At 42.2% G+C, this 25,495-nt stretch overlaps 2 protein-coding genes across 4 annotated transcripts in view; both read left to right on the top strand.

Annotated features, from left to right (window-relative positions):
* The window catches only part of PDCD10 (programmed cell death 10), a 47,110-nt gene extending 39,138 nt beyond the window's left edge, over nt 1-7,972 (top strand). For both annotated transcript variants that reach the window (XM_058661506.1, XM_004598605.3), the window contains 3 exons: nt 4,796-4,874; nt 5,187-5,269; nt 7,472-7,972. In XM_058661506.1, the coding sequence (XP_058517489.1) occupies nt 4,796-4,874; nt 5,187-5,269; nt 7,472-7,553 (244 nt within the window). In that variant the 3' untranslated portion in view covers nt 7,554-7,972. The remainder of the gene's footprint in view (nt 1-4,795; nt 4,875-5,186; nt 5,270-7,471) is intronic.
* Nucleotides 7,973-19,577: 11,605 nt separating this feature from the next.
* WDR49 (WD repeat domain 49) overlaps nt 19,578-25,495 on the top strand; it is a 107,203-nt gene continuing 101,285 nt past the window's right edge. For both annotated transcript variants that reach the window (XM_036494872.2, XM_036494871.2), the window contains exon 1: nt 19,578-19,805. In XM_036494872.2, the coding sequence (XP_036350765.2) occupies nt 19,641-19,805 (165 nt within the window). In that variant the 5' untranslated portion in view covers nt 19,578-19,640. The remainder of the gene's footprint in view (nt 19,806-25,495) is intronic.

Genomic DNA, 25,495 nt, shown 5'->3' with positions numbered 1-25,495 from the left:
TTGGGATGTGCCTGGAGCCAGGAGGCTGGCTGTTAACAGTAAAGAGGGCTCGCCCCGTGCAGTGGTTGTCAGAGCAGAAGTTTCTATAAAGGAAAATAGGTCTTTTCCTGGACAAGACTGCATTGTATGTGTTAACTTGCAGAAACCTAAGGAAACTCTTTTGGGGACCAGAAACCTAACAGTTGTTTTCTAGAAATAGAATGCTTTGAAATTCACTCTGGGGATTAGCCCTCGTCCTTCACAGCCCAGAAGCAGGAGCGTGGACACAGGGACAGGTACCAAGGGTGTTCAGTTCACTCCTGTACGAACACTCCAGCTTCCCTGAGTGCTTTCAGGGTATACTGCTGAGACAGTTTTCTTACTCATCTTGCGTGGTTGAAGTAGACATGTTTGGCCCATGGAGGGATGAATTGTCAGTGATCCCACTTGGTTGCTCAGACAGTGTATATGAAGATGTGACGTTTGGAGTGAACCTTTGGGGCACTGCCCGCACACTCGGTCTAAGTGCCTGGGCTGTCATCCCAGTTGCACCCTGACGCATTCCCTGGGAGATAGCGAGGGCTGGCTGCATGTTCACCTCAGAGCTCTGGCCTGACCAGCCCCTGCGCCTTGCACGTTTGCAATCTCCGTTTCTCCCTTTCATATATATATGATTTTCAACAGATTTTGCTCCAGGTCACTGAAGCAGAGGTTTATAGAACCAGTATCAGGTTAATAATTACAGCAGCCACTTAAAGAAACATACATGCTAAGCATTCTTTTTGATACTTTATGTGAGCTTCTGTAAGAAAATTAGGAAATTAGATCACTTTTGGGATCACAGAACTGCCTAGTGATGGAGTTGGATTTGATCCCCGGGGTTCTTGTGCCTTGCTGCTCTTTCCACTCACAGATGATGATGTTGATCATGTCTGATGGTTGAAAGAGCGGCAAAGTCCTTTTTTTTCTTTTTAAATAGCACAATGCTGTTTAGGTAAGAAAGATGAGTCGGCCAAACCTGGCTTTCTCTCAGTGACACTCTGGGGATTTCCATTGAACCTTCTGTATTTTTTTTTCTTTTACAAAACCTTTGTTCTTAACAGCCGCATAAATATCAACAAGGGCTTTATGGGAGTCTTGTCTCATTTCTAAGGAAATGTTAGTAACATGTCAGTTGTACTTTCTGGAGTCAGCACAAATGGACAGGGTAATGATGAAGAAAATTTATTTTCTTAAAAGGGCTAATTTGCTAAGGGTGTTGATGTGTATTTTATTTCTGAGATTAAAATTCATCCATGTATAAATAGTAAAAATAGCTAAGGTGTAATTTTGTCATGATATGTTAGTGCATTCATACATGTTTTTATCACTGTTAATTCTTCACAAAGTAATGGATAAAATTGTACCAGAAAACAAAATGGCTTGTCCTTAGGCGCATACTTAAGAAAGTTCTTGGAAAATAGAAACAAGGTCAGTTTAAAGCCCAGCGCTCGGTGAAGCAGTTAGATCGCATCCTTTTGCTGGAATTTCTGGATTCTGGTCCCAGCTCTGCTTCCGCTCCCGCTCCCGCTCTCTGCTGCTGTGCGTGGCCCCTGGGGTTCCCATGCAGTTTGAGGCTTCCACCTGACCCACTCCACGCTGGCCAGGGCGTTTGGGGAGTGAACCATTATGGAAAATTAGTGTGTCCATACATATTCATCAGTTTCCTGTCTCTCTCCATTTCAAGTGAATAGAAACTTCTTCTTCAAAGTTTATTTTCGTGCCATAAATTTTGAATTATATGCAGGGTTTTTTTATATATGCATTTCTCTTATTGTTTCAGATCTCTTATATGTAGATTTCAAAATATTTTGCATAAAAATACATTTTAATGAATTTTTTGAAGTTTTCTCATACTTAGTTTCATTTATTTTAGCAGCATTTTTAAATAAGTAAATATTTTCAAATAAATAAATAAAAAGATCACACATCTGCTACCCCAGGTATTTTTTACACAGGTAACACTAACAGATAATAAATATTCATACTTATTTTGATATCTTGTCAGAATTAAATTTGAATTTTCATTCCAGTGTTTAATTGTGTGAGCTTGGGTATAATTTGCTTTGCTTCTGACATTCTATGTGTCTCTGAAAATGAGGGACAATATTTGGGAGAGTTCAAGTGTTGTACTAAGTCTGCATTGAACCTAGCAGTGTGCCAACACCTGAGCACTGTGGGTTAGTAGATTTGTGTAATGGATATTTCTGATTACAGCTGAGCTACGTGCATGTTTTATTAAATTGATTTTTCTTTAGTCAGTGTGTCCCAGTTTGTCGTAACTGGTGAACACTGGTGGTTATTAATAGTAAAAGCCCCATATTTATATATTTACTCTTTGCAGTCTAATTTTGTCTGTTTTGTCAAGTATCCCGAGGGTTTATTTGTTTCAAGTTAGTCCTTTTCCTGATGGCTTCAGAGTATCCTTTCCAGAGCTGCACAGTCTCGATCAGGTTAGCTGGGAAAGAAACAGTGCATCACGCAGTCACTTCAGCTTTGCTCTTCAGTGCACTTGGTCATAAGATGAGTGCTTACATTTTGTCTGATGTGTTCAGTGTGTTTTTCCTCAAAGTTGCCCTGATGTATAGCTGCGAGTCACCAGACTCCTTTCCATCCTAGTCATTTTGTCTGTCCCTTATCACGGAACCAGCTGATCCAAACTGCCTGCAGAATTCCATGGTAGCTATTTTATCTAAACTTTCTCTGTTTAATGTACTTTTTGTTGTTCTGAAATGTTATCTTATAAGAAATAAACTCAGGTAATTAACAGAATTTAGCTTTGTCTAGATGTTGGTGCCATGAGTAAACATTTCTCTATACATACAAATGACATAATATTTGTCATAAATTATTTTTAGAGAACATTTTTCAGCAGTTTAATATGTCATTGAGAGTGCAAATAGAAGGCCGGACTTAGGGATAAATGGCCTTGATCAGTACAGTGTTCATTTGAAATCCTTTGCTGAGAAGATATCAGATCTTAGCTCCAGGTTCCGAAGCAACAGTAGCTTTCAAACTTGGCTGATCAACAGTCATTTGCAGAGTTTTTTTCTGTTTTATTTTGTTTCTCCCCTCCCGTTTTATTAATAGCTAGAGGCAGCTGTGGGGCCTGCAGTGCCTTCCTCTGCTCCCGCGGCCGGTAGGATCCGGCGGTCCCCACTGTGCACACAGCACATGCTGCGCTCCTCGGGCAGGCCTGCAGCAGCTCTCAGGATCGTTTGTAGCAGGATTTGAAAGTGTGCTTTAGTGTGAAGCCTTGCCTAAGGAGCCTACTTTGCTGGCGACTGGTTTTTCTTCCATTATATTCTATTTTGCATAGCTCAAGTCGCAGTTTTTCTCAGACAGTGGATGGTCATGGTGACACTGTTGTATTAAGCAGTTACAGGTTTGTAATCGTAGCAGTGCAGAGGATTCAGCTTGCTTGGAAATGAAAGTAACAGCATGTGACTTGCAGGTGCTGTTACCAAGCTAAATATAAAACAAAATAAAACGGAGTGGACAAGGTGGTGTGTTTATATGAAATTGATTGTACTGTTTCAATGTGCAAAATATTTTAGCCTAATGTCAGTGTTTGATTTGGTAAAATTCACTAGGCTACTAAGAAAATATTTATTGAAATAATTAATGAAGTTGTCACTACTTCATAGTAGACCAAACTGTTGTTTAATACCAATTGTTAAAGGTCTGCAATTCTTAGAATTTTACACGTTTATTAACTGGGAGGTTGCCAGGAAACATGCAAAGGCACACAGATATCTTGACGTTGCACTGTTTGTGTTTGAATAAAATGGAATCTTTTTGGAATGGGATTATTGCAACCTGACATTTGTCATTAAAATATCCTAATGGAAGGTTATGCTTGAGATGGCCTCAATTGCTGTCCGGCTCTTTCATGCCCTTGCACCTAACTTTGCAGTGGAACAGTTTCTGTAATGACTTAACAGCTGGAATAGATGCAAAGAAAAAGAAGGCTTGATTTAGACTAAAGGTAGAGAATTTAGGTTTATACAGAGTTCACTTCAATGGAAAAAAACAGTTGCTGTGACATTAAGATCTGGAAATTCAGAAGGGTGTAATAGGAAAGACAGCTTCAGGAAATAGTGCATGGATGGGAGGAACATGGAGCTGAAATAAAGCAATGGTTCCTCTCTTTAGAAAGGAGAGGAATGTATGGGTGGATTTACAGACAGGGGATAGTGCTTGAAAGGTTCTGTAGGACATTCTGCTGAGTGCTGTCCAGATCATTTAAGGATCATTTTTAAAGGAAGTGGTAACAGCGATGGGCTACATAGTTACCACATAAAGAATAAACATGTCTAGAAAGGATGAAAAGGAGAAGGAATGTTGGCTTAAAATCGCAGGATATTTCTGGAGAAAGTGTTTTAACTTTAGAACTATTAGGTGTGTAACGTGACATGTTGGCAAACGAAAACTACTTAATATGTAATAGCAAGTGTCATAAACATTGTTCATGACACAGAGTAGCTTGCATTCACTTAACATTAGCCCAAGGAAGGAAAGGTGAATAACCCTGCGTTCCCCATTGCTAAGTTAGCGTTGGTTGATGGAGCCTCATCTGCGGTACAGGCGGGTTGGGATCCGGGCATGCATCTGCAGCTCCCACTCCCTCCCGCAGCCAGCGTCGTCTCGCTGCCGTGGACAGAAGATAACCGAGAGCGTGTATCAGGATTAGTAGATCCTGTGTGCACACAAGCACATTCAAGGTTTCTTTCATATCAGACTGATATTAAAAATTCTGTTTTCGTTTTTTCAACAGAGACATAGCTAGTGCAATAAAAGAACTTCTTGATACAGTGAATAATGTCTTCAAGAAGTATCAGTACCAGAACCGCAGGGTAAGTTTAGTAGAAATCTTGCTAGTTGCTTCTGTAGCTGATGGTTTAGATTTCGTGTTTGTTTGTTTGTTTGTTTTTTAAGCACTAACAGGGTTTGATTATTGCAGATAATTTTGTGTTACTAACTGTTGGATTTATCCTTGCATTTAAGCATGCTATGGTTCATGTGTTTAAAGAGATACTCTTATAAATGCTTACCTGTAATAAAAAGACCATTCTGTATTCTTTGTAATTTCCTGTGTTTGACTTTGTCTTTTGTGGGTTTTTTTTTCCTACTTAGTATTTTTTTATTGTTATTTTTCATGTCTGTAGGCACTTGAACACCAAAAGAAAGAATTTGTAAAATACTCCAAAAGTTTCAGTGATACTCTGAAAACATATTTTAAAGATGGCAAGTAAGTAACGTCATTTATCCTTTTCTTTTAAAATTAGAGAAAGCGACTCCGTGATTCTAAAACTGTGTAACTTAAACCCTTTCACTGTATTGCTGATACTCAGGGCAACTAATAGCAAGAGCCAGGTGTTACACATAGAAAATGCTGGTTGCTGATCCAGTTGTAGTAGTTTTCCTGAGAAGTGTCACAGAGTGACACTTCCAGCTGTGGAGGCTCTTTGTCTCCCTACACCCCGCTGCAGGAGGGGAAGCGCCACAGGCATTGTGGGACCAAATGTGTATGACTTTCTTCTAATAAAACTAGCTGTGTAGTTAATGGAACATCATGTTGTGTAATTTATACCTATCACATAACATCTTTTGTAAATTTTTTGGTAACCAACTAAAATTTTAAGAACCTTTTTTCTGTCCTACCTTACCAATCCCTGATTCTCAGAGTTAACTGGCATCCAATTTGAGTTCATTTCAAAGAAGTTCCAGTGGTACTGAATTGTAGGTCTCTGTTGGGAACTACTACACTGATGTTACAGGCATTAGTTCTCGATTCTTGTCTGTATGTTAAGAGTTACTTTGGATCAGTTCTAAAAATCACTTCCTAGGCTCCTCTTTGAGAGATTCTGATTGCATGAGCTTTTGTGGTACGTCGGGAGGTGAGTGAGGGTTTGGTCCCTCAGCAGCGGTGACCACCATCTTGCCAGCCGATGCCATGTATTCAAAGTGTAATTGGGCATGGAGTTTAGCCTTTAAGTGCAGTCATATGCAGGTGTTACAGAAAAATCAGGGCATATTATGTGTTTCCAGACACATACTTTTGCATATGTGTAAAGGATGCCTTGATGAAAAAAGCATGGCATGTCGCCTGACGTGTTTTACCACAGGGTGTTGTTTGTACTTGGGAAGGAACGGTGCAGATCTGTGCACAACATCGACTGGTTAGAGTGGCAGAATAATCTGGATAAGAGGCTCAAGCATCTACCTACCAGAGGGTTTCACATTCCCTCTAAAATTTCCACTGTTACAGTATTATAATAAAACACTTAAAAAGAATATTGAATTCAGTTCATCTTCAGAGTGAATTTTAATAGTTAAGAGACATTGAAAAATATTTGTTATGTATGCACTTATAAAAGATACTGAGATTTTGTCAGTGACTTTTTTATATGAATATATATGAATATATATTTCAGTTGTGTTCTGAAAATGAACTTTTTTCTGTTTCTTGTTCTCTTAAGTCTATATAACCAACAACAAATTCAATAATAATTTCTAGTTTAGAACCAGCATTTCTCGTTCCTGTACTAATTCAGATTTATTGTGGATTAAGTGATTTGAAAGGTAGAGTCAATTTAAAGCCTCATTTTCAGGAGACACACAATCATACCCCTGGACTATTCAGGTTCCTTTGCTGCCTTTCTCCATTTAGCAGCTTCTTCCTCGATTTGTGAAAAATGTGAGAAAGTTATCTTTAAGCCATCATTCAGTAGAGGGATGAAATTGCATCGACTTCTCCAATTTGTCCTGGTCCCTCCTTGTTGAGAGCTGTGTATGAAGAAGAGAAGTGCTAGGGAGGCCCAGTAGGACGGGGCTGGGTCTGCTCCGAGGCAGTGGCCTAGGGGAATTGGCTTGTATCAAGCACTCCTGAGTGTGGAAGCCACGTGATTGTCCTTAGCCTAGGTGCATAAATTCTAAAGGCAGCTTATAATTTTCATATTTTTTTGAAACACAGTAACCCTCTAATGAATCATATTGGATTTAATTTGCTCAAAACTTTGAGTAAAATGTTTTTATCAAGTTTTTCTTAAGTGTCCAAGAAACCAGCTTAAGACCACTTCTGAGTCTTCTTTTTTGCTATCAGAGATCCTTTATTTCATTAACTTGTATGATGCTCTCCTCTCTGGCCATGCCAGATACTGTGATCATGACCCGCCGTCCCCTGGGCCCGTGTGAGCTGTCCACCCACCAGCAGCCTCAGAGGCTGGTCCCAGACAGAGCCACCAGGGGGCAGTCATCTCTGCATGCTTAGGTTGTGAATGCTGCAAAATCATTCAATCCAAAGGGAAATAAAAGTGATAAAAATCAATGCTAGCATACACCTCACCTTATTTGATTTAATAACTGACGTTTATGCATGGCATTAAGTAGAAATGTTTTAAAGGAATGGATCTTTAGGATGAAATTAACACATTTCTTTTATTTTTAACAGGGCAATAAATGTGTTCATAAGTGCCAACCGACTAATTCATCAAACCAACTTGATACTTCAGACCTTCAAAACTGTGGCCTGAAAGTTGTATATGTTACGAGATGTACTTCTCAGTGGCAGTGTTGAACTGCTTTATCTGTAAATTTTAAAGTTTGACTGTATAAATTATCAGTCCCTGCTAAGGGATGTAATCCAGGATGTTGAATGGGATTATTGCCATCTTACACCATATTTTTGTAAAATGTAGCTTAACCGTAATCTCACACTGAAGATTTTGCATCACTTTTGCTATTATCATTCTTTTAAGAATTATAAGCCAAAAGAATTTACGCCTTAATGTGTCATTATATAACATTCCTTAAGAGAATTGTAAATATTGGTGTTTGTTTCTGACATTTTAACTTGAAAGCGATATGCTGCAAGATAATGTATTTAACAATATTTGGTGGCAAATATCCAATAAATAGTTTACATCTGTTAAACATTTCTTTACTTGAAAAATGCATGTGTGTGTGTATTTATATATATATGTGTGTGTATATATATATATATATATATGAGATCAAAAGGCTAAAAGAACTTGGTGTAATGTCTAAAGAACTTTTAACAGGAATTTATTAGCAATTTATCAAATAATAGAGCAACAAGAATTTCTGTTTTTGTCCCTTAATCAGTTTGGGCAAAAAATATTCATGGAAGTATTTTTGTTAGTAATTACATATGAACTATTCAGTATTTTTCCATTGTTTTCAATCTGTTTTAAGAAACTTCTGAGAAAGAGGTGGCAGTGTGTAGTGTGTCCACACCAGAGCGTCACTCTTTAACTCTGGCAGTATGGACTTAGTATGGATTTGATTTTTTGAACTCTGACAATGTAGGTTTAAGTCTTGGTATACTGGGCCCTGTCAAGTATGCACATTTTTTTAGCCAACCGCAGTTAATAGTATTTTGAAGTTATACCTGTAGTTGTTTTGAAGTTGTGAGTGTTAATCCTTTATACACTCTTTAAAATGTACAATTTGTTTTGCCATAGAGAGGTATCAGGAAATTATGTATCAAGTATTCGTATTAAGTGATTGCAATTTTAATTATAAAAATAAAATTCACAATTTGTTTATCTTTGAGAAAGATTTTAAATGTAAAACTAAATCTGGCAATGGTTTTCCTTTTGCTGTAATGCAGTATTTTAAGTTCTCCATTTTTAAACAGTGGATTTTTATAGAATTACTATCATTGGCAACATAAGAATGAATCAAAATTACATATGAACAAGAAATGGGGAAAGGATCAGAAAAGTAGACAGTTGGTTAAAATCTTTTATTGGGCATTTTATTGAATGGCTTTCATTTCTTCCAAGACAGAAAAACTTTAAAGCACAGAATAATGCTCTTTAGTATTCGTTTTTAGCATGAACTGTCATTCAGTCTCTGAACTACATTGATGGTTTTTTGCAAAACAGACTTGTAAACATATGAAGAAAAAAGGTAGTGTTTGATTTGCAGCAGACTTCTGCAACGTAAAACAAAGCCTGTCGTCACTCCTCCTGTTGTGCTGACTCCTTAGCAGAACTGGCCAGTGGGCAGGCTGGCCCCAGCACTCTGATTCCTGCTCCCCAGCTCCCTGGCTTCAGCTTCGGGGAAGGGCCGAGTCTCCAGTCATCTTGTTTGCGTGTATAGGCCAAGTGACACCCTCAGAGGAAAGGAAGAAAATACTGTTGTATTTACATTTATTTACTTATCCTTAGCTGTCCCTCCTACAATTGAAGTAGCCAAGAGAACTTAGGTTACCCATTAGAAGTGCTGGGACTCTCTCCCACTGCTGGAAGTGCGGCAGTACGGGATGCTGGTTCCCACATGCCACTGTGACAGACCTCTGCCTGGGCCACAGTAAACTGAAGAACATCAGAATAATGTATTTTTCATAAATGTGAATTTATGCATTTTGAAGGATCATTGTTTGCACAGGATTGCTACTTAAATTTACTCATTTTTATTATTTTTTCTTTTTCCACCTCATTTTTATTTATTGCTGTAGAAAGTACCTCCCCACTTGCTTTGAAATAAAAAAAGGATGTGATAATGAATAATAGGATTCCTTTTTAATGATTAGATTCTAATAACCCTTATTGGGCAGACATGAGGTTCTTTAACTTTGTGTAAGGGCATTTTCAAAGCTACCGAACATTTGGAGTAGGAAGACCAGTGCAAAGAAGGTTCACGTGACCTTGTACCCGGATTCACATATTCAACTTGTAGCCCTTGTGTGCTCACTTTTTGGTCTGCCCTCTGTCAACACATCTTTTCTGTGGTCCATTTCCACGGCCACTCTTGCCTTAAATGGCATTAACAGGCTTTTGAAGAATACATTCCTGTCCCCCCTTCAAAACTTGTAATAGATTTTTCCTGTTTGGATTTCCAATGACTATGTTGTAAGTGGTGGTCACGGTATGGATTCTCACAGGCTTAGGCCCATCTTGGCCCTGGGAGTCAACTGGTCTATACAGTGTTTAGTTTCTCCAATGTGTAGTTAGCATTTTTCCCCCCAAGATTCCCTTGTTAAGAAGGCAGAGTTAGGGAGAGAGATCTGGCGTCCACCAGTTCTCTCCCCAGATGGCCACAGTGGCCAGAGCAGAGCCAGGACTCCACGGCTGCCATGTGGGAGGCAGAGGCTCAGGCAGATCACACATCTTTACTTTTCCGGGCAGGGACTTAACCCATTGCACTGCAAGGCTGCGTGGTAACTTAATTTACAAGTAATAAGCAGGGTGTTTTGAGCTTTTCTTTTTAATTATTTATTTATTTATTGACGATCTTGACATAGTTAGGGTAAAAAGGTTCAAGCACTACAGGAAGATGGGCAAAACAATTAATTCTGTATTGTTTCCTTAATATATCTGATGTAAGAGGGGATTTTAAGGGAGAAGCCCCACCCAGTCTCCCACCCACCCCAGGTCCCAGATGTGGGGCATGCTCTGAGGGTCTTGCTCAAGTGGTTTTGATAGTTCAACAGTTCTGAATCACTGCCACTATCACAGGCAACCTCACCTTGGCTTTCTGTGTTGTGTACTGCTTTTTTTTTTACTTTATTATTATTATTTAAAGATTTATATTTTTTTCATTAATTACATTGTATTATGTGACACAGTTTCATAGGTACTTGGGTTCTCCCCACCCCTCCTCACACCCTCCCACCATGGTGGATTCCTCCACCTTGTTGCATAACCACAGCTCAAGTTCAGTTGCAAGCATATACCAAACATAGAGTCCAGCATCTTATTGTCCAGTCAAGTTCAATGGCTTCTTAGATATACCCTCTCTGGTTTGAAGACAGAGCCAGCAGAGTATCATCCCAATCAATTAAAAGCTCCAACATACCATCAGTAAAAATTTACATAATTATGGAATTAATTGACATAGTAATGAGTTTCTTTTTAAGATGTTTCTTGTTGGAAAGTCTTACAGAGAGAAAGGGAGACAGAAATCCCCAAGTGGCTACAATGACCAGAGCTGAGCTGATCCAAAGCCAAGAGCCAGGAGCTCTTCCAGGTCTCCCACAGGGTCCCAAGGCTTTGGGCCGTCGTCAACTGCTTTCCCAGGCCACAAGCAGGGAGCTGGATGGGAAGTGGAGCTGGGACATAAACTGGAACCCGTATGTGATCTGGCACATACAAGGCGAGTACTTTAGCCAGTAGGCCATCATGCCAGGCCCGCAATAAGCAGTTTTGACAACTTGCAAGACAGATCTCCCACTTTCTGGCTTACTCCTCAAGTGCCCGCAACACCCTCAACTAATCAAAGAACAGGAGCCAGGAACTTGAAGCTTCCCGCGTGGGTGGAGCTGTGCCTGCTGCCCGCGGAGTGCATCATGGCAGGAAGCTGTGGGGTGTGGCCGTCTTACCCAGCCATTAAAGCTATGCTGAAGTCCTGCAGAAATGAGCCATCTGGGTGGGTGCGTGCTAGCAGCGTTCTTCCCTCACTTCAACTGCAGTTTATGCTTCCTGCTTGGTCTTGGCCTGCTGATCACGAGATGGCTTTCCAGCTGCAGCACTGTGTCTCAGGCACACAGGAGCCCGTGCTTGCCCTCCATTCACACACCTAGACTCAAGAGCACTTGCCTCTTACTGCGATACACTGGGTTTTCTGCTTGCATGCCTACCCGCAGTGGGTCATAACTCACCACTGTGCTCACTCTTGCAATAGGAGCTCATTCAGGATACAACCCCTGTTCTTGCATCATTTTTTTACGACACTTAAAAAGGTAAAAGATGTTCCAGAACCTGGGATCAGCAATTTCTCGGTGAAGAACTGGGGAGAGGGGTGATGTTGGGCACCTAGATTTGGATGGTGGTTGTACCTTCTCCAGTGGGGTGTCTTCCGCTAAGCTGTTCGGTGTTGGGAGCACTGTACGTGTGCCCTGCCCTAAGATGATGCCTGGACCCTACTTGCTCTTGGAGACAGGTTTCAGGAAGTGCCCTGTGATTGGTCCTTTACCGCTTGCCTCAGGCGTGTAAGCTGGTTGGATAGGATTGAGAGATAGCCAGGGGTCTTAGGGGAGGGGTGAGGAGGTTCTCTGCATAACAGAAATAACGGACTTAACTGACTTAACTGAAGGCTTCTGGGTAACGGATTTAACGGATAGGAGGGATATATAAGCCAGGGGCTTCTGCCCAAAAGGAAGGAACTGAAGGTTGGAATAAAAGCGCCTCGGACGATCTCCAGTGTCGGGTGATTTCTTCCGCGGGACGGGAGACACAGATAGTTCGGCAAGCTCAGGCAAGGACCTGGAGACATTGGACTCATGGCAAGGACGCTAGCATCACCATTAATAAAACAACTAAAGCTGTCATGTATGAAGGAACTTGACAACATTTCTTGGGTGCCTGGCGGTTAAAGTCCTCGGCTTCAACATGGCAGGATCCCGTATGGGCACCGGTTCTAATCCTGGCGACCCTGCTTCCCATCTAGCTCCCTGCTTGTGGCCTGGGAAGGCAGTCAAGGATGGCCCAAAACCTTGGGCCCCTGCACCCGTGTGGGAGACCTGGAGGAAGTTCCTGGCTCCTGGCTTCGGATTGGTGCAGCACCGGCCGTTGCAGTCACTTGGGGAGTGAATCATTGGACGGAAGATCTTCCTCTCTGTCTCTCCTCCTCTCTGTATATCTGACTTTGCAATAAAACTAAAATCTTTAAAAAAAAGTTGCTTGAAAAAATACAAGTAAAAATAAAAAATGTGAACTTTTTCAGCGTAAGCTCCATTTGGCTCAAGACACTTGTGATGCCCAGGCAAGTGAGGTATGTGAGAACATATCCATGCAAAGTCTTTTTCACTTTTTCACCTGAAGGAAAAGGTAAGATGAGGAAAAGAGTCAGAGGGGCCAGTGTGTTGAGGGGCTTTTGTTTGTTTGTTGTGATCCTCACCCCCGCTGTTTTCCCTTATGTTACAGCGATGTAGTCCAGAGGCAACAGTCGCAGCTCCATCGTTCTGGTGCAGTGTGTCACACTGCAGGTGTAGCCATGGGTAGGAAGTCCAGCATCCTGCTGTCAGGAAGCCTTCAGAGATGCACACTGCACTGGATCTTTGCTCCTTAGGATGCTCGTAGGAGCCGGTATTTTGTCTTGGCTTAGTCATGTGCTGCACTGCTTCTGGTTCTGGTTGCTTCGTTTCTGATGCAGCTTCCTCCTGCCTGGGAAAGCAGTGGATGATAACTCACACATATCGCCATCCACGCAGGAGACAAATGGAGTTGGCGGTCCCTGACGAGCTCAGACAGGCCTGGGCATTGTTGCTGTGGGGAAGTGAAGCAGCAGACGCAGGGTCAAATTCTCTTTACACCCTTGTTCCCTCCTCCATTTTTGCTTTTCACATGAATAAATACTGAAGAAGTCAGAAGCAGCCAGCTCGGAACTACACCACTGCCTGCACACATAAAGCTAAATGTGCTTGTTCACACGTGAGAGTGAATTCACGGCGCTGCTTCCACGCCATCCTCACCGGATTCTTTCTGTGCCCTTCATGATGCTTGCCTCTGCCCCAAATCCATCTACTCATTCACCAGTAGATGCCTGTTGCACTTTCAGGGTTGCTTGTGCCCACATCAAGTAATTGTTGCAATGCTCACTACTTGCACTCCACCTGAGGACAAGGACACTGGTTTGCTTTTAAGTTATGTGGGTATTTGTTTCTTTCGTCCTTCACTAGGATTGCACTATGTATTTAAAATAGCAATTGCACTTGCATTTTCAGTGTGCTCTGCAGTTTAGGTCCTCTCTGAAACCTGTTCTCACCCTTGTTGATACAACTTAATTTTAAAATCATTTGTGTAAAAGGCAGAGAGTAACGCTGACAAGGAGAAATCTTCCATCCAGTGATAACTCCGTAAATCCCTGGGCCAACCCAAAACAGGGCCCAGAACTCAGTCTGGATTTCTTTCATGGGTGGATGTGGGGAGTACCGAAGTTCTTGAGGCATCAGCTGCATGCCAAGGAGCATGTGAGCGGGAGGCTGAAGCCAGAAGCTGAAGGAAAGGGAAGAAACAGTGAGACCCAGGACGTGCTCACTCCAGGAGGATGTGTGAACACACGCAGCCCCAGGACGTGCTCACTCCAGGAGGATGTGTGAACACACGCAGACCCAGGACGTGCTCACTCCAGGAGGATGTGTGGACACACGCAGACCCAGGACGTGCTCACTCCAGGAGGATGTGTGAACACACGCAGACCCAGGACGTGCTCACTCCAGGAGGATGTGTGGACACACGCAGACCCAGGACGTGCTCACTCCAGGAGGATGTGTGAACACACGCAGACCCAGGATGTGCTCACTCCAGGAGGATGTGTGAACACACGCAGACCCAGGATGTGCTCACTCCAGGAGGATGTGTGAACACACGCAGTCCCAGGACGTGCTCACTCCAGGAGGATGTGTGAACACACGCAGTCCCAGGACGTGCTCACTCCAGGAGGATGTGTGAACACACACAGTGCTCATGTCAAGCAGCAACCTGACCAGCTGGCCAAACCCTCATTTTATTTTTGGAAATATGTAGAACCTTAACATGTTTCCAGAACTCAGAAATATACCAGAACATACAGGGAGAAGTGTAACTCACAGCTCTTCCATCCACTTCCTCATCACTCACAAATATCCCAACCCACTGTCCCGAGACTATGTCCTCCACCCCAATTGCTGGATCCCTTTCTCCCTCCCCAGCCATACTTGCTTTTTGGGCAAATGGTAAAATCAAGCATCCTACTTTGTTAAAACTCAGAGGCTTCTTAAGATGCAAACATTTAGTGCAACAGTCATGCAAATCAGGATGTCCATTTTACGCATGTGCTAAAAAAATACTGCTTTTTAAGCATAAAAATCCTTTAAAATCTATTGAAGATTAATTTAACGCTACACAAATGATCCATTTCAGTGTGCATTCAGTGATTTAGGCAGCTACTAGCTCCTTTCTTCTGTTACTGTAGCTTTTCTTTTTCTGGACATTTCATAAAAATGTGATTACATAATATGTTGTTTTGATTTTGACTTGTTTTACTTTGTGTTTATATTTTTGCAGATTTTATTTATTTTTATTGGAAAGGCAGATATACAGAGAGGAGGAGTGAAGAGAGGAAGATCTTCCGTCTGCTGATTCATTCTCCAAGTGGCTGTAATGGCCGGAGCTGAGCCAATTCAAAGCCAGGAGCCTCTTCCTGGTGTCCAACATGGATGCAGGGTCCCAACTGGGAAACCAGGAGCTTATAGACCCCCACGTAGGCACAGGGGCCCAAGGCCTTAGGTAATCCTCCACTGCTTTCCCAGGCCATTGGCAGGAAGCTGGATTGAAAGTGGAGCAGCTGGAACTCAAACTGGTACCCATATGAGAAGCCAGCATCGCAGGCTGCAGCTCGACTTGTTAAACTACCACGCTGCCCCCCACCTTAAGGTATATTTTACTGTATCTTTCCATGTCTTGGTTTTCCTTGGACAGTTCAATAAAGTAAGGCTCTTCTTAAAATATTTTTCTGTTTGAAGGCCAGCGTAAACTCTTCACCCTCTGTTATTTTCAGAGACCTTGGATTATACTCTGTACTAGCAAACACTGAGAGTGGTTTCAACACGACCTCAGGAAATTTTTCACTTCTGTTCAACCTACAGCCTCATTATTATACAGCTGAATAGCATGACCTTTTCCTTGCTTTCCAGCCACCACAACCAGAAATGCCAGCATAGTGGACAGGTTCTGAAAGACACTGTTAGCTACCCCTGAAATGTGGGACAAAGCTGTGCAGCCCCAGGGCCGGCAGGCCAGGAGGGAGGGCGGGAGACGCCGGAGCTCAGCTCTAGCTGCTTCCACCTCAGCAGAGTGTCGTCTGCTCTAGTTTTCCTTTGCATTTATAAACTTTGAGGAAAAATAGGGGGTTTATCTATTCCTATTCCTGAGCCCAAGATTCACAATCAAATATGTGAAATGTTCAGTTAGTCCTAAATCTGTTTTCCTCAAGGTCACATTTTATTTCTTAGGTTTCCTTGAACACATGACTTTGCTGGTGTCCTGCTTTGTTGCTTTCTTGTGGTATACTTCTTTATTGAAAAGTCGGAGTGACGGGAGGAAGGAGAATGAAAAGGGGAGAGCTTTTCCATCTGATGGTTCATTCCGTAAATGTCTGCTATAGCAAAGGCTGTGCTACGCTGAAGCCAGCAGCCAGGACATTCAGCCTAGGACTGTTACACGTGTTTGCCTTAATTAAGTTGAAATGATGTCAATCCGAAAAACAGTACCTGTAAACTGTGATATTATTTCAACCCCAAAAGCCTGTATCTCATGCAATAAGATATTGTGAAGTAACCAATGAACCAATGATCAGTGTGAGTCAGATTGCTTATGATCTACTGCAAAGAACTGTAAAACACAATATGCTTTTTTTTAAAGATTTCTTTATTTTATTACAAAGTCAGATACACAGATAGGAAGAGAGACAGAGAGGAAGATCTTCCGCCCAATGATTCACTCCCCAAGTGTGCACAGCAGCCGGCGCTGTGCCGATCCGAATCTGGGAACCTGGAACCTCCTTGGGTCTCTCACATGGGATGCAGGGGCCCAAAGCTTTGGGCCGTCCTCGACTGCTTTCCCAAGCCACAAGCAGGGAGCTGGATGGGAAGTGGAGCTGCCAGGATGGGAACCGACACCCATATGGGATCCCGGGGAGCTCAAGGCGAGGACTTCAGCCGCTAGGCCACGCCGCCGGGCCCAAGATTTATTTTTAATGTCATAAATTACCAGAAAGAAACTATGTCAATTGATTAACTACGAGCTGCTCATTGTACTTTTGTGTTTTCACTAACAAAAACGTTTAGAGCTGTGTCTGTGAAAGCTACATAGGCAAAACAGCTTGATCGTCTGAGAATAATTAGAAACTTTTGCGTCTTCATCCAGTGGGATGCTTACCTCTCCTGGAGCAGCCGCACACAATATTTCTTCGATTTCTCCGTTTCTTCCCTCATTAGTGCCTGCTACTAAGCAAAGATATCTAGAATATCACTGTAAAGTGTTTTACAACATGGATGTGACTAGCCCAGGTGATCTATGCTATTATTTACTTGCTAACTAAGATGGTAAAGACAAATTTTGTTCTCATGTGAAAGAACCCTAGGGGAAATTGATCATCCTTGGACTTAAAAATACTTTTCTAATTGACCTTAAGGGGTAAGGCAGGAACGGTAAGTGTGTGTCAATGCACCCCTGTGTGCTGTGCTGTGCCCGGGACCCAGGCTGTGACTGCTGCACGTCCCTGTTCTGCTAGCTGACTCACGGCGTCTGACTCCTCTTCAACTCAGCATTGCACGGAGCACATTTTGGAGTCATCACAGAAGGCAACTACACAGGTAACAGCTCCCATTTAATTGTACAGTGCCCTTAAGAAGTGGAACCAAGTCCGCTTCACATTAAACAAACACATGCATTTTACTAAGTGACCGTTACGAATGAATAGAGGCCTATGGTGGATACATGAAGTAAATCCTACTTATTTTTTTTTAAACCTTGCTGCAGGAATGCGCACAGGATGCTCCCTTCTCTGCGTTGTGGGGAATACAATGTGCATCCCTCGCGAGGCCCCCACCACAAGCCACAGCTCGTTAAATATTGGCGTTGGGAGAACGCTTGCAGACGGGTGAGTGACACTGTGTCAGTACCGTGAGGGGTTCTGGCTCCAGCACGGGCGCTGAAGCGAGTGTCGGCATCTTGCTCTGTTCTGTATCTCTGGTACTTTCGTGGTCTTTCAAGATCGTGAGTCAACCTGCTTTCTGGACCTGTGAAGCTTAAACAAGCCAAGGAGGATAAAACTAGCATATTGCCTAAAACAATCGTAAATCCTCAAAAACTTGATTTTCTCTGACTTCTCTGATTTGTAAGCGATTTTATCATTAGATTTATGATTGTGTTATGCAGTAGTTACCCCTTCAATTGTAAGAGTTGAAAAATTTTTGAACCATTTCTGTTTTATGTATGAGAATATTTTTAAAAGTTTACAGAAAATGGAATTCAAATAAACTTGTTTTTTGGTGGAAATTCATGAATATGAGGGGTCTTACAAAAGTTCATGAAATGTGTATTCTAAAGCAACTACGTGTGAATTTCAGAAAGTTTTGCACTAAAATAAATGGTTTTAAATTTTGTTTTTCCATGAACTTTTTGAACTCATACAAGTAATTCAAATAAAAAGAACATAGAGAATGGATTTTGTTAAAATGTTGGATTTTATAAAACACTGTGTTTTCTTCAGAAGCACACGTACCGGAATAAAATACTGTGCAGAAAAAAAAGTAATTTCAGGATGCTCTGCTATTTTCTTGGAAAATGTTTCATAAAATAAAGCATTATTTTTTAAAAATGTGTTTGTGAAAGTTTTGGTTACGGGCCAGCACTGCAGTAGAGTGGGTTAAGCTGCTCCCTGCATTGCTGATATCTCACATGGGTGGTGATTCTGGTTTAGGCTCCACCTGCAATCCAGTTCCCCACTCATGTGCCTGGGAAAGCAGGAGGCGATAGCCTAAGTGCCTGGACTCCCTACACCCCTGCGGGAGGCCTGGAGGAAGCCCTGACTCCTGGCTTCAACCCAGCCCTGTCCAGGTCGTTGTGGTTACAGCCATCTTGGGGTGAGCCAGTGAATGGAAGCACTCTCTCTCTATTTTTACAGTCTGTAACTTTGCCTTACTGACTAACTACCTAACCACATGAAGTTTTTTCTGAGTAGCTGAGGAAGTGGACAGGCATCCGGCACAGTGGTGAGATGCTGTTTTGGATCTCACATCAGAGTGTGTGGGCTGTAGTTCCATCTGCATCCCCAGTGCAGCAGGAGATGGCTGCAAAGCTTGGGTCCTGCTACCCATGTGGGAGACCTTGAAGGAGCTGTTGAGCTCTAGGCTTCAGCCTCCCTCGGCTGCAACTGCTTTGGACACTTAGGGAATGACCCAGCAGGCAAGGGACTTCTCTCTCTCTTTCAAATAAATGTAAATAAATATATACAAAAACCCCTATGCATGATGTAGTTTAATTAAAAATGACTGTGCTGAACTGCTTTGAATTCAGTCATTAGCTGGGGAGAAGCAAGGGAAAGGAAAGTTTTGGTTGGTTTCATGTTGGTTGCCTGGAAACATACCAAGACAGCAGGAGCAGATGAAACAAACAGCTCCAGGTTGCTGGGAAGGAAGGTGGCCTTCAAACGCAGGCCGTTCCTTGGGAAGGGATCCCCACAGCTGCTCCTTCCAACACCTCAAGACAAGAACACAACCTGCCAATGGAAGCCAGGTTAGCCAGAGAGCTTTGAAAGTAGCTTTTCTAATGCATTTGAAAGAAGATTAGCAGCTGCTTTCTCTGCCAGTTGTTATAAACATTACATGTTTAGAATCAAGCCCGGTCCAACAGAGTGTAAGGAGGGGTGTTTTAAAGCCCTTCAACTGAGGATTTTGAAAATCTACTGCAGAATCAAGTAAGTGAGGGGGAGAAGCTTTCATTTCAGACTTGAACTTATACACTTTGCCTTCTAATTGCATCCCTTGAAAAGCTGGTGCTTTGACTTTGAAATTCTATGGTTTAATCGGATTTCTTTTCAAAGGCACCTGTTGGAGGAAAAGAAAAAAAAATCAGAATCGTTGAAGGCTGCAGAAAAGAAGTGAAACCATTATGAGTTACCAGAAGCCTGTACTTGAGTTAAACACAAGGCCACAGCCTGGGCCAAGGAGCCCTGAAAGAGCAGAGGCTGTAACTGCAGGTGAAGACTATGGCACACACCTACTCGAAAACCAGCTCCGTGTGGGTGACTTTGTGAAAATACAGAGAGCCTTCGAGGTAAGTGCAAGCTTACTGTCCGAACAGTTTGAGCCACTCCTCAAATACAGTAGAATAAAACAGAGAGCTCTCTCTCTCTTTCTCTGTTTGGAATTGAAATTCATTGATAAGCCTGAATTTATACCATGTACTTGGGGACTGTGTAGCTCATTTCATTTAGCCAAATGTTTGATATGGAATTGCTGTACTTGGATAACATTGCTATAAACTTTTGACTATTTGTGCACAATATTTTTCTTAGAGATCAATACCTTTTTAGGAAACCAAACCCTAAGAATTGTAAGTGAGAAAAGCTAGATCTGTCAGTATCTGCTGGTAATGACCGTTGGTGGCATGTAGCTTGGCTGCGGACATAGGGAACTACAAGCCTGTCCATCCAGGACTCTTGGCTCACTCTGAAGGCACAGCTGCTCTCCACAACGACTGCGTGCTCGTTTTGTCCCAGTGGCCAAGGTGAAAGCCCAGTCTCCAGCTTTCTCACAGATTCTGGAGTACTGCCAATAAAAACAAGATTAGAAGTTTTCATTTCGATTTTACGTAGACAATAAGCCAGAGTGATTTGACTGTAACTGAACCACTTCCTTCTCGCCATCCCTTGGTCAATTTAGAATTCTGCAGCATGCATAATGACAGCATACAGCAAAGTGATTTTTAATTTCAAGTGCAAGTAGGAAGAAGAGCTGTTCCGGGCTGTGGAACTCAGGCGTACAGAAACCTCCAGCCTTTCTATGTCGTTGCACAAGATGGTCTCCGGGAGCCATGCTGTCTTCCAATGGTACCCATCTTCATGTAAGATAACATACACTATTTTGCAATGCCACTTTAGAATTAATAAAACATGATGACATCTAATGATTATTATGGCCAAAAGCTGGCACAATTTTAATTGCTAGCTATCCTCCAAAGATGTTGCTGGCACTGAAATTCCGCATACTGTCTGCTGTGTAATAATTACATTCTGTCTGTACTGATAAATTAATCTTCCAGTTGTATTAACTGCTTCGTTGTAATAAGATCTATCATATTTAGTAGCTAAGACACACTCTGTCCTACATTTTTCTCTCATTTTAATCTTTATATGTGTATTATTTATCTAACCTCTTTTGTCTGAAAGATGACAGTGCTGTTCAAGCCCAACGCCCCAAATGGGCTTGGCATATTTTGATAGATGCAGTAAACATTTTGACAGCTTGAGGACATTAAGAAAAAAAAGTAACAACAGATGATGACAGCTTTGACTCTGGAATGAACAGAAATGTGGCAGTTTTGTGCTGGTGCTAAGAGCCCAAGGAGCTGGATGCTCGAGATGACTTGGCGAGTCCACGCGATAAAAAGGCTCTGTTACAGCATCTGCTATGAGGGCTGGCATTGGTGTGCGCTCCCAGGACAGACTATGCCTGCTTTTTTCTTTACCTGTGAAACAGTCAGAGAGAGAGAGAGAGAGAATATTTCTGTCTACTATTCATTTCCCCAAAAGTGCATAATGGGCAGAGCTAGGCCAGGTGGAAGGCCAGAACTGGTAACTTAGTCAAGGTCTCCCGTATGGTGGCAAGAACTCATCTGTAACAGCTGGCAATGCCGACTTCGCGTTTGTACACCTCTAGTCAGGAGCCGCAGGTGGAGGGCAAATCAGGGATTTTCAGATGTGGAACACAGGCACCTTCTGGCAGCTTTCCTACTAGGCCACAAGCCTGCCCTTGCAGATGAATCATTAATGAATTCAAATAATGCTTAGAAATTCAGCCCCAAGTAGATTGTACTTTAAATATTTCAAAGGTTGGCCCAGTTGTTTTTAAATTACCAGTTAGAAAAACTGGTACTGCAGGAACCAAACGGTGACATGAACACGAGTCTGGGCTAACTTGCACAAATGTGGAGAATCTATAATTTTTTGCTTAGGGTGTGATTTTAAGAAAACATGAACTGCATTTACTGTTAATACTCTTGATAGAGGTAGGCTTGAATAATCTGACGGCAAATGTCAAAGCAGTATTGGGACTGTAAGCCACCGTGATTACCAACCACAGTGTGGACATGAAGAGATGCCATGATGTCGGCGGAATCCAGTCCGCCTTTCACGAGCATCGGGCCTCCAGGCCCAGGCGCAGGTGCATGTGAAAGGAACAGTGTTCTTAGTAGCTGACTGCAAGGTAGAATTCGAAAGGCAATGCTTTTGAGGTTCAGTCTCTGAAAGTGTGTTTTCACAAATGCCAAGTTTCCATCAATAGTTCTTCTGTCTTACAGTGTTTCGTTTGCCTTTCATTTAAGTCCTGAATTGTTTAGGACTGAATAGAGTTGTTGGGTGTTAGGTAAAAGCCATCTCCTTAAACAGCAGCAACAAGAAGTGAAAAATAGGAAGCTGGGCATTTGAATTGTGCAGTGGGTATTTTATATGTGTTGCCAATGGAATAACATGTGCCATATTGGTAGCAACATTTAGGAATAAAGCAAGTGACATTAAGCCCTTTGTGCAATGCAACAAACAAGTCAGATTCACTTTGGGTTTAAGAGCCAAAAAATCTGGCTTCCTGCATTTTAAATTTCAGACTTGTCACCTAAAATTTCACTTTTGCAAACTACTACTGAAGACCTTGCTCTTTTCTTTATTGCTGACAACTAGAGACTCCGTTGGTTTTAGTTCTAATACAGGGAGCATAAGGTGGTGTGAGGATTAGATGAGGTGTTTCCTGGAAAACACTTTGAAGAGTACTTGCCACACGGAGTACGCGTTCCGTTACCATCAAGTATTACTTATTAAGTAGAAGGTGAGCTGGAGAACCCCTGACATTGCTTTATTTTCATTCATATAGTTCCTAAAGGAAATGTGGCTTCCAGCAACCCAAGCCAGAATATTTCCACATTGCTTTCCATTGAATTAGGGAATGTTGCCACTAATGATCCCCAAGGCATCAGTTCACATACATGAGTAAGAAAGTATAATGTCTCCACCTTCTATTTTTCATTTTATTAACAGGCAAAAATCCTAATGGATGTCCTACTTCTCTTCTTTGCAATGAAGAAGTTATATTGGTAGAAGAACTGGAGAAGTAACTTATTATTTTATTTTCTCCCAAGTGTTAGTGTCAAAAAGCCACCTGTCAGCCTGCGGAGAATGCACCTTGCATTATTCATGGAACTATAAAATGGTATTGCTCAAACTTTGCCCTAGCACTTGGAGTGCAGTGACAAATGGGGTTTCTGGGTATTCATATCATTTTGATCTCAACCATATTTTACATTTTCTCAGAAGCTTCAAAAGACAGCTGTTCAGTGAGGCAGACTGGCTATGGTTGTTGATTTTATAGGTGAGGAGTAAAAACAAAATTATGGCCTAAGGAAAATGGACTTTTGGACAGCTCCATTGGGGCTAGACACACATGAGTTTCTTCTGAGTCTCTGGCTTTGTTAATGTCTTTTTTCCTCTCACATTCTGTATTATTGTGTGTCAGAACATTCTGCTTAGATCCTGATGCTCTGCCGTTGGTTTGATCTGGAGCTATAGCTGCTCCACACTACAGATTCTCTGCATTGGGTCCCAAGTTTCTTTGTCAGTAACTGGGCAGGCATCCTCTCTGGCTGTCAGTTCTGACCCACGCTGTGGACCGAGAGGTGGAGGCAGGACCTTCCCTATCTGCTCTGGGCTCTGATAAGTCCTTATCTCGAACTATGGTTAGAAACAAACCACCTAAAGCCATATGTGAAAGAGCAGGTGGCTGTACTCAGAGTAGGACGCTCTAACAGTTGGACCTCGCAGAAAGTCCCCTGAAGACTGTACAGTAAGAACACTGGGAACAAACCTAAGCTGGTGAGTGGAACCCAGACACGATGCACTTTGGTTAACCTACTCTCAAAGATAACCGGAGAAGCTCAGGAGGCTGTTCTGCAAGTTTTTAAATTGTAGCAGAGGAGTGATAAATCCATTAAATTTGAAGAACTCATGCTGTTATTACTAGCGATTGCTGTGACATCTCCAGTGTGCCAGCAGACCCATTCTGCATGAGGTATGGAGAACATACGCTTCTGCTTCAGCAGGGTGAAGCTACATGATCTGACTCTCTGTTATGCAATCTGTGATCCAAGGGACACAGCAGGTGAGGGCCGGCCCTTTGCTGCCTTTGCAAGATTAGCCCTTCTCCGCAGTCTCCACCCCGATGCTGAAGATCCTGTCATTTCTTGGCTCTTTAATTTCAGTGTTAAGGTACTCAAGTGAATGGGTTTTACTAAGTATACCTCATGTTTCATATTCTTTTCTTTAAGACTTATTTATTTTGCTTGAAAGTCAGGGTTACAGAAGGAGAGAGAGAGAGAGGAAGACACAAAAATCTTCCATCTGCAGGTTTGCTCCTTAAATGGCTGCAAAGGCCAGAGTTGTGCTAGTCTGAAGCTGAGAACCAGGAGCTTCTTCTGGGTCTCCCATGTGCATTCAGGGACCCAAGCGTTTGGGCCTTCTTCTGCTGCGTTCCCAGACTGTTCACAGGGGGCTGCATCAGAAGTCAAGCAGCTGAGATGTGAACCGGTGTCCATATAGGATGATTAGCCAAATATGCTGCCAAGCAGCCGCTCAGGTCGCGTGTTCTCATTGCTTCCTTCCTTGTTTCCGCACTATGAGTCACCAGCAACATGAGGGTATGATGAGTCATTGTAGGCATGTTTTTGTCCATTTGCTCAGAGCCTGTAGACTTTGCTTGTCTCTGATAAAACATGAGATGGCCCAGGAAGGTCATTAATTTTTTTTCCTTAGGAAAAACTGATAGTTTCAATTTAAAATTATTAAAACTACTTTATAGGTTGAAAAATTGTGTAAATCAGTCATGTGCTATATAAGGAAGGCGACATAATTTGAGAAGTGTGTCTACTTGGTGATTTTGATGTTGTGGGAGCATCAAAAACGCTAAGAAGGTTACATCACTGGACAACATAATTTCATGGGCCACTTTGGTATACACAGTTTTGTTGAGAGAAATGCCATGTGGTACATGGTGCTAGGTAATAGCTCAAGTATGTTGGAGATCTGTTCCTTGTTCATGTAAAGCAGAAGCAGAAATGTTAACTGCTGAGCATCTTCACATCAGATCCAGACCTCCACAGACTTCTGCTCTTCCAAGCCTGGTGTGCGTCACCCTGGTAGCGGGGCAGGAGCATGGAGGAAGAGGAAGACTTTGTTGACTCAGATTCACGTTAAATGCTTAGGATTCAGTCGCACGACCCACTTAATTGCAACGAAAGCTGGGAATTTTGATAGATGTGCAGCCAGAAAGCAATCTCCCACAAATCCTTTCCGAGTTCAGTGGTAGAAAAAACACCTTCTCTCCCAGACACCAGCACGCCTCATGTGTAGATTCAGAAAGCTCGTGGGCCTACTGCATATTGTTTTAGCTGCCAGAAAGTTCAGAGCGAAATGTAGTGTTTGATTTTTTTTTAGGCTTTTCTGTAATAATTATCTATTCCCTTTCTTATAGGGCTCTTTTATCTTCACAGTGATAGCCCTACTGCCTGTGTACTCTGTTATAAATGAATTCAAGCTTTCTGGAAATCAGTGGAAATGGAATAAAAATTTAATTACTTTCAAATGTGGTAAGATTTTATAAAGCGTTTTTGTAGGCATGATGTATTTGGTCTGACCAGCTTGAATTGTTAACAGGGCACACATTTTATTCCCTGTTTACTCATAAGAATGTAGTGACCCCTAA

Source organism: Ochotona princeps, chromosome 3, assembly GCF_030435755.1.
Source record: "Ochotona princeps isolate mOchPri1 chromosome 3, mOchPri1.hap1, whole genome shotgun sequence".
Taxonomy (NCBI): Eukaryota; Metazoa; Chordata; class Mammalia; order Lagomorpha; family Ochotonidae; genus Ochotona; species Ochotona princeps.
This window is presented reverse-complemented; position numbering and strand designations above follow the sequence as displayed.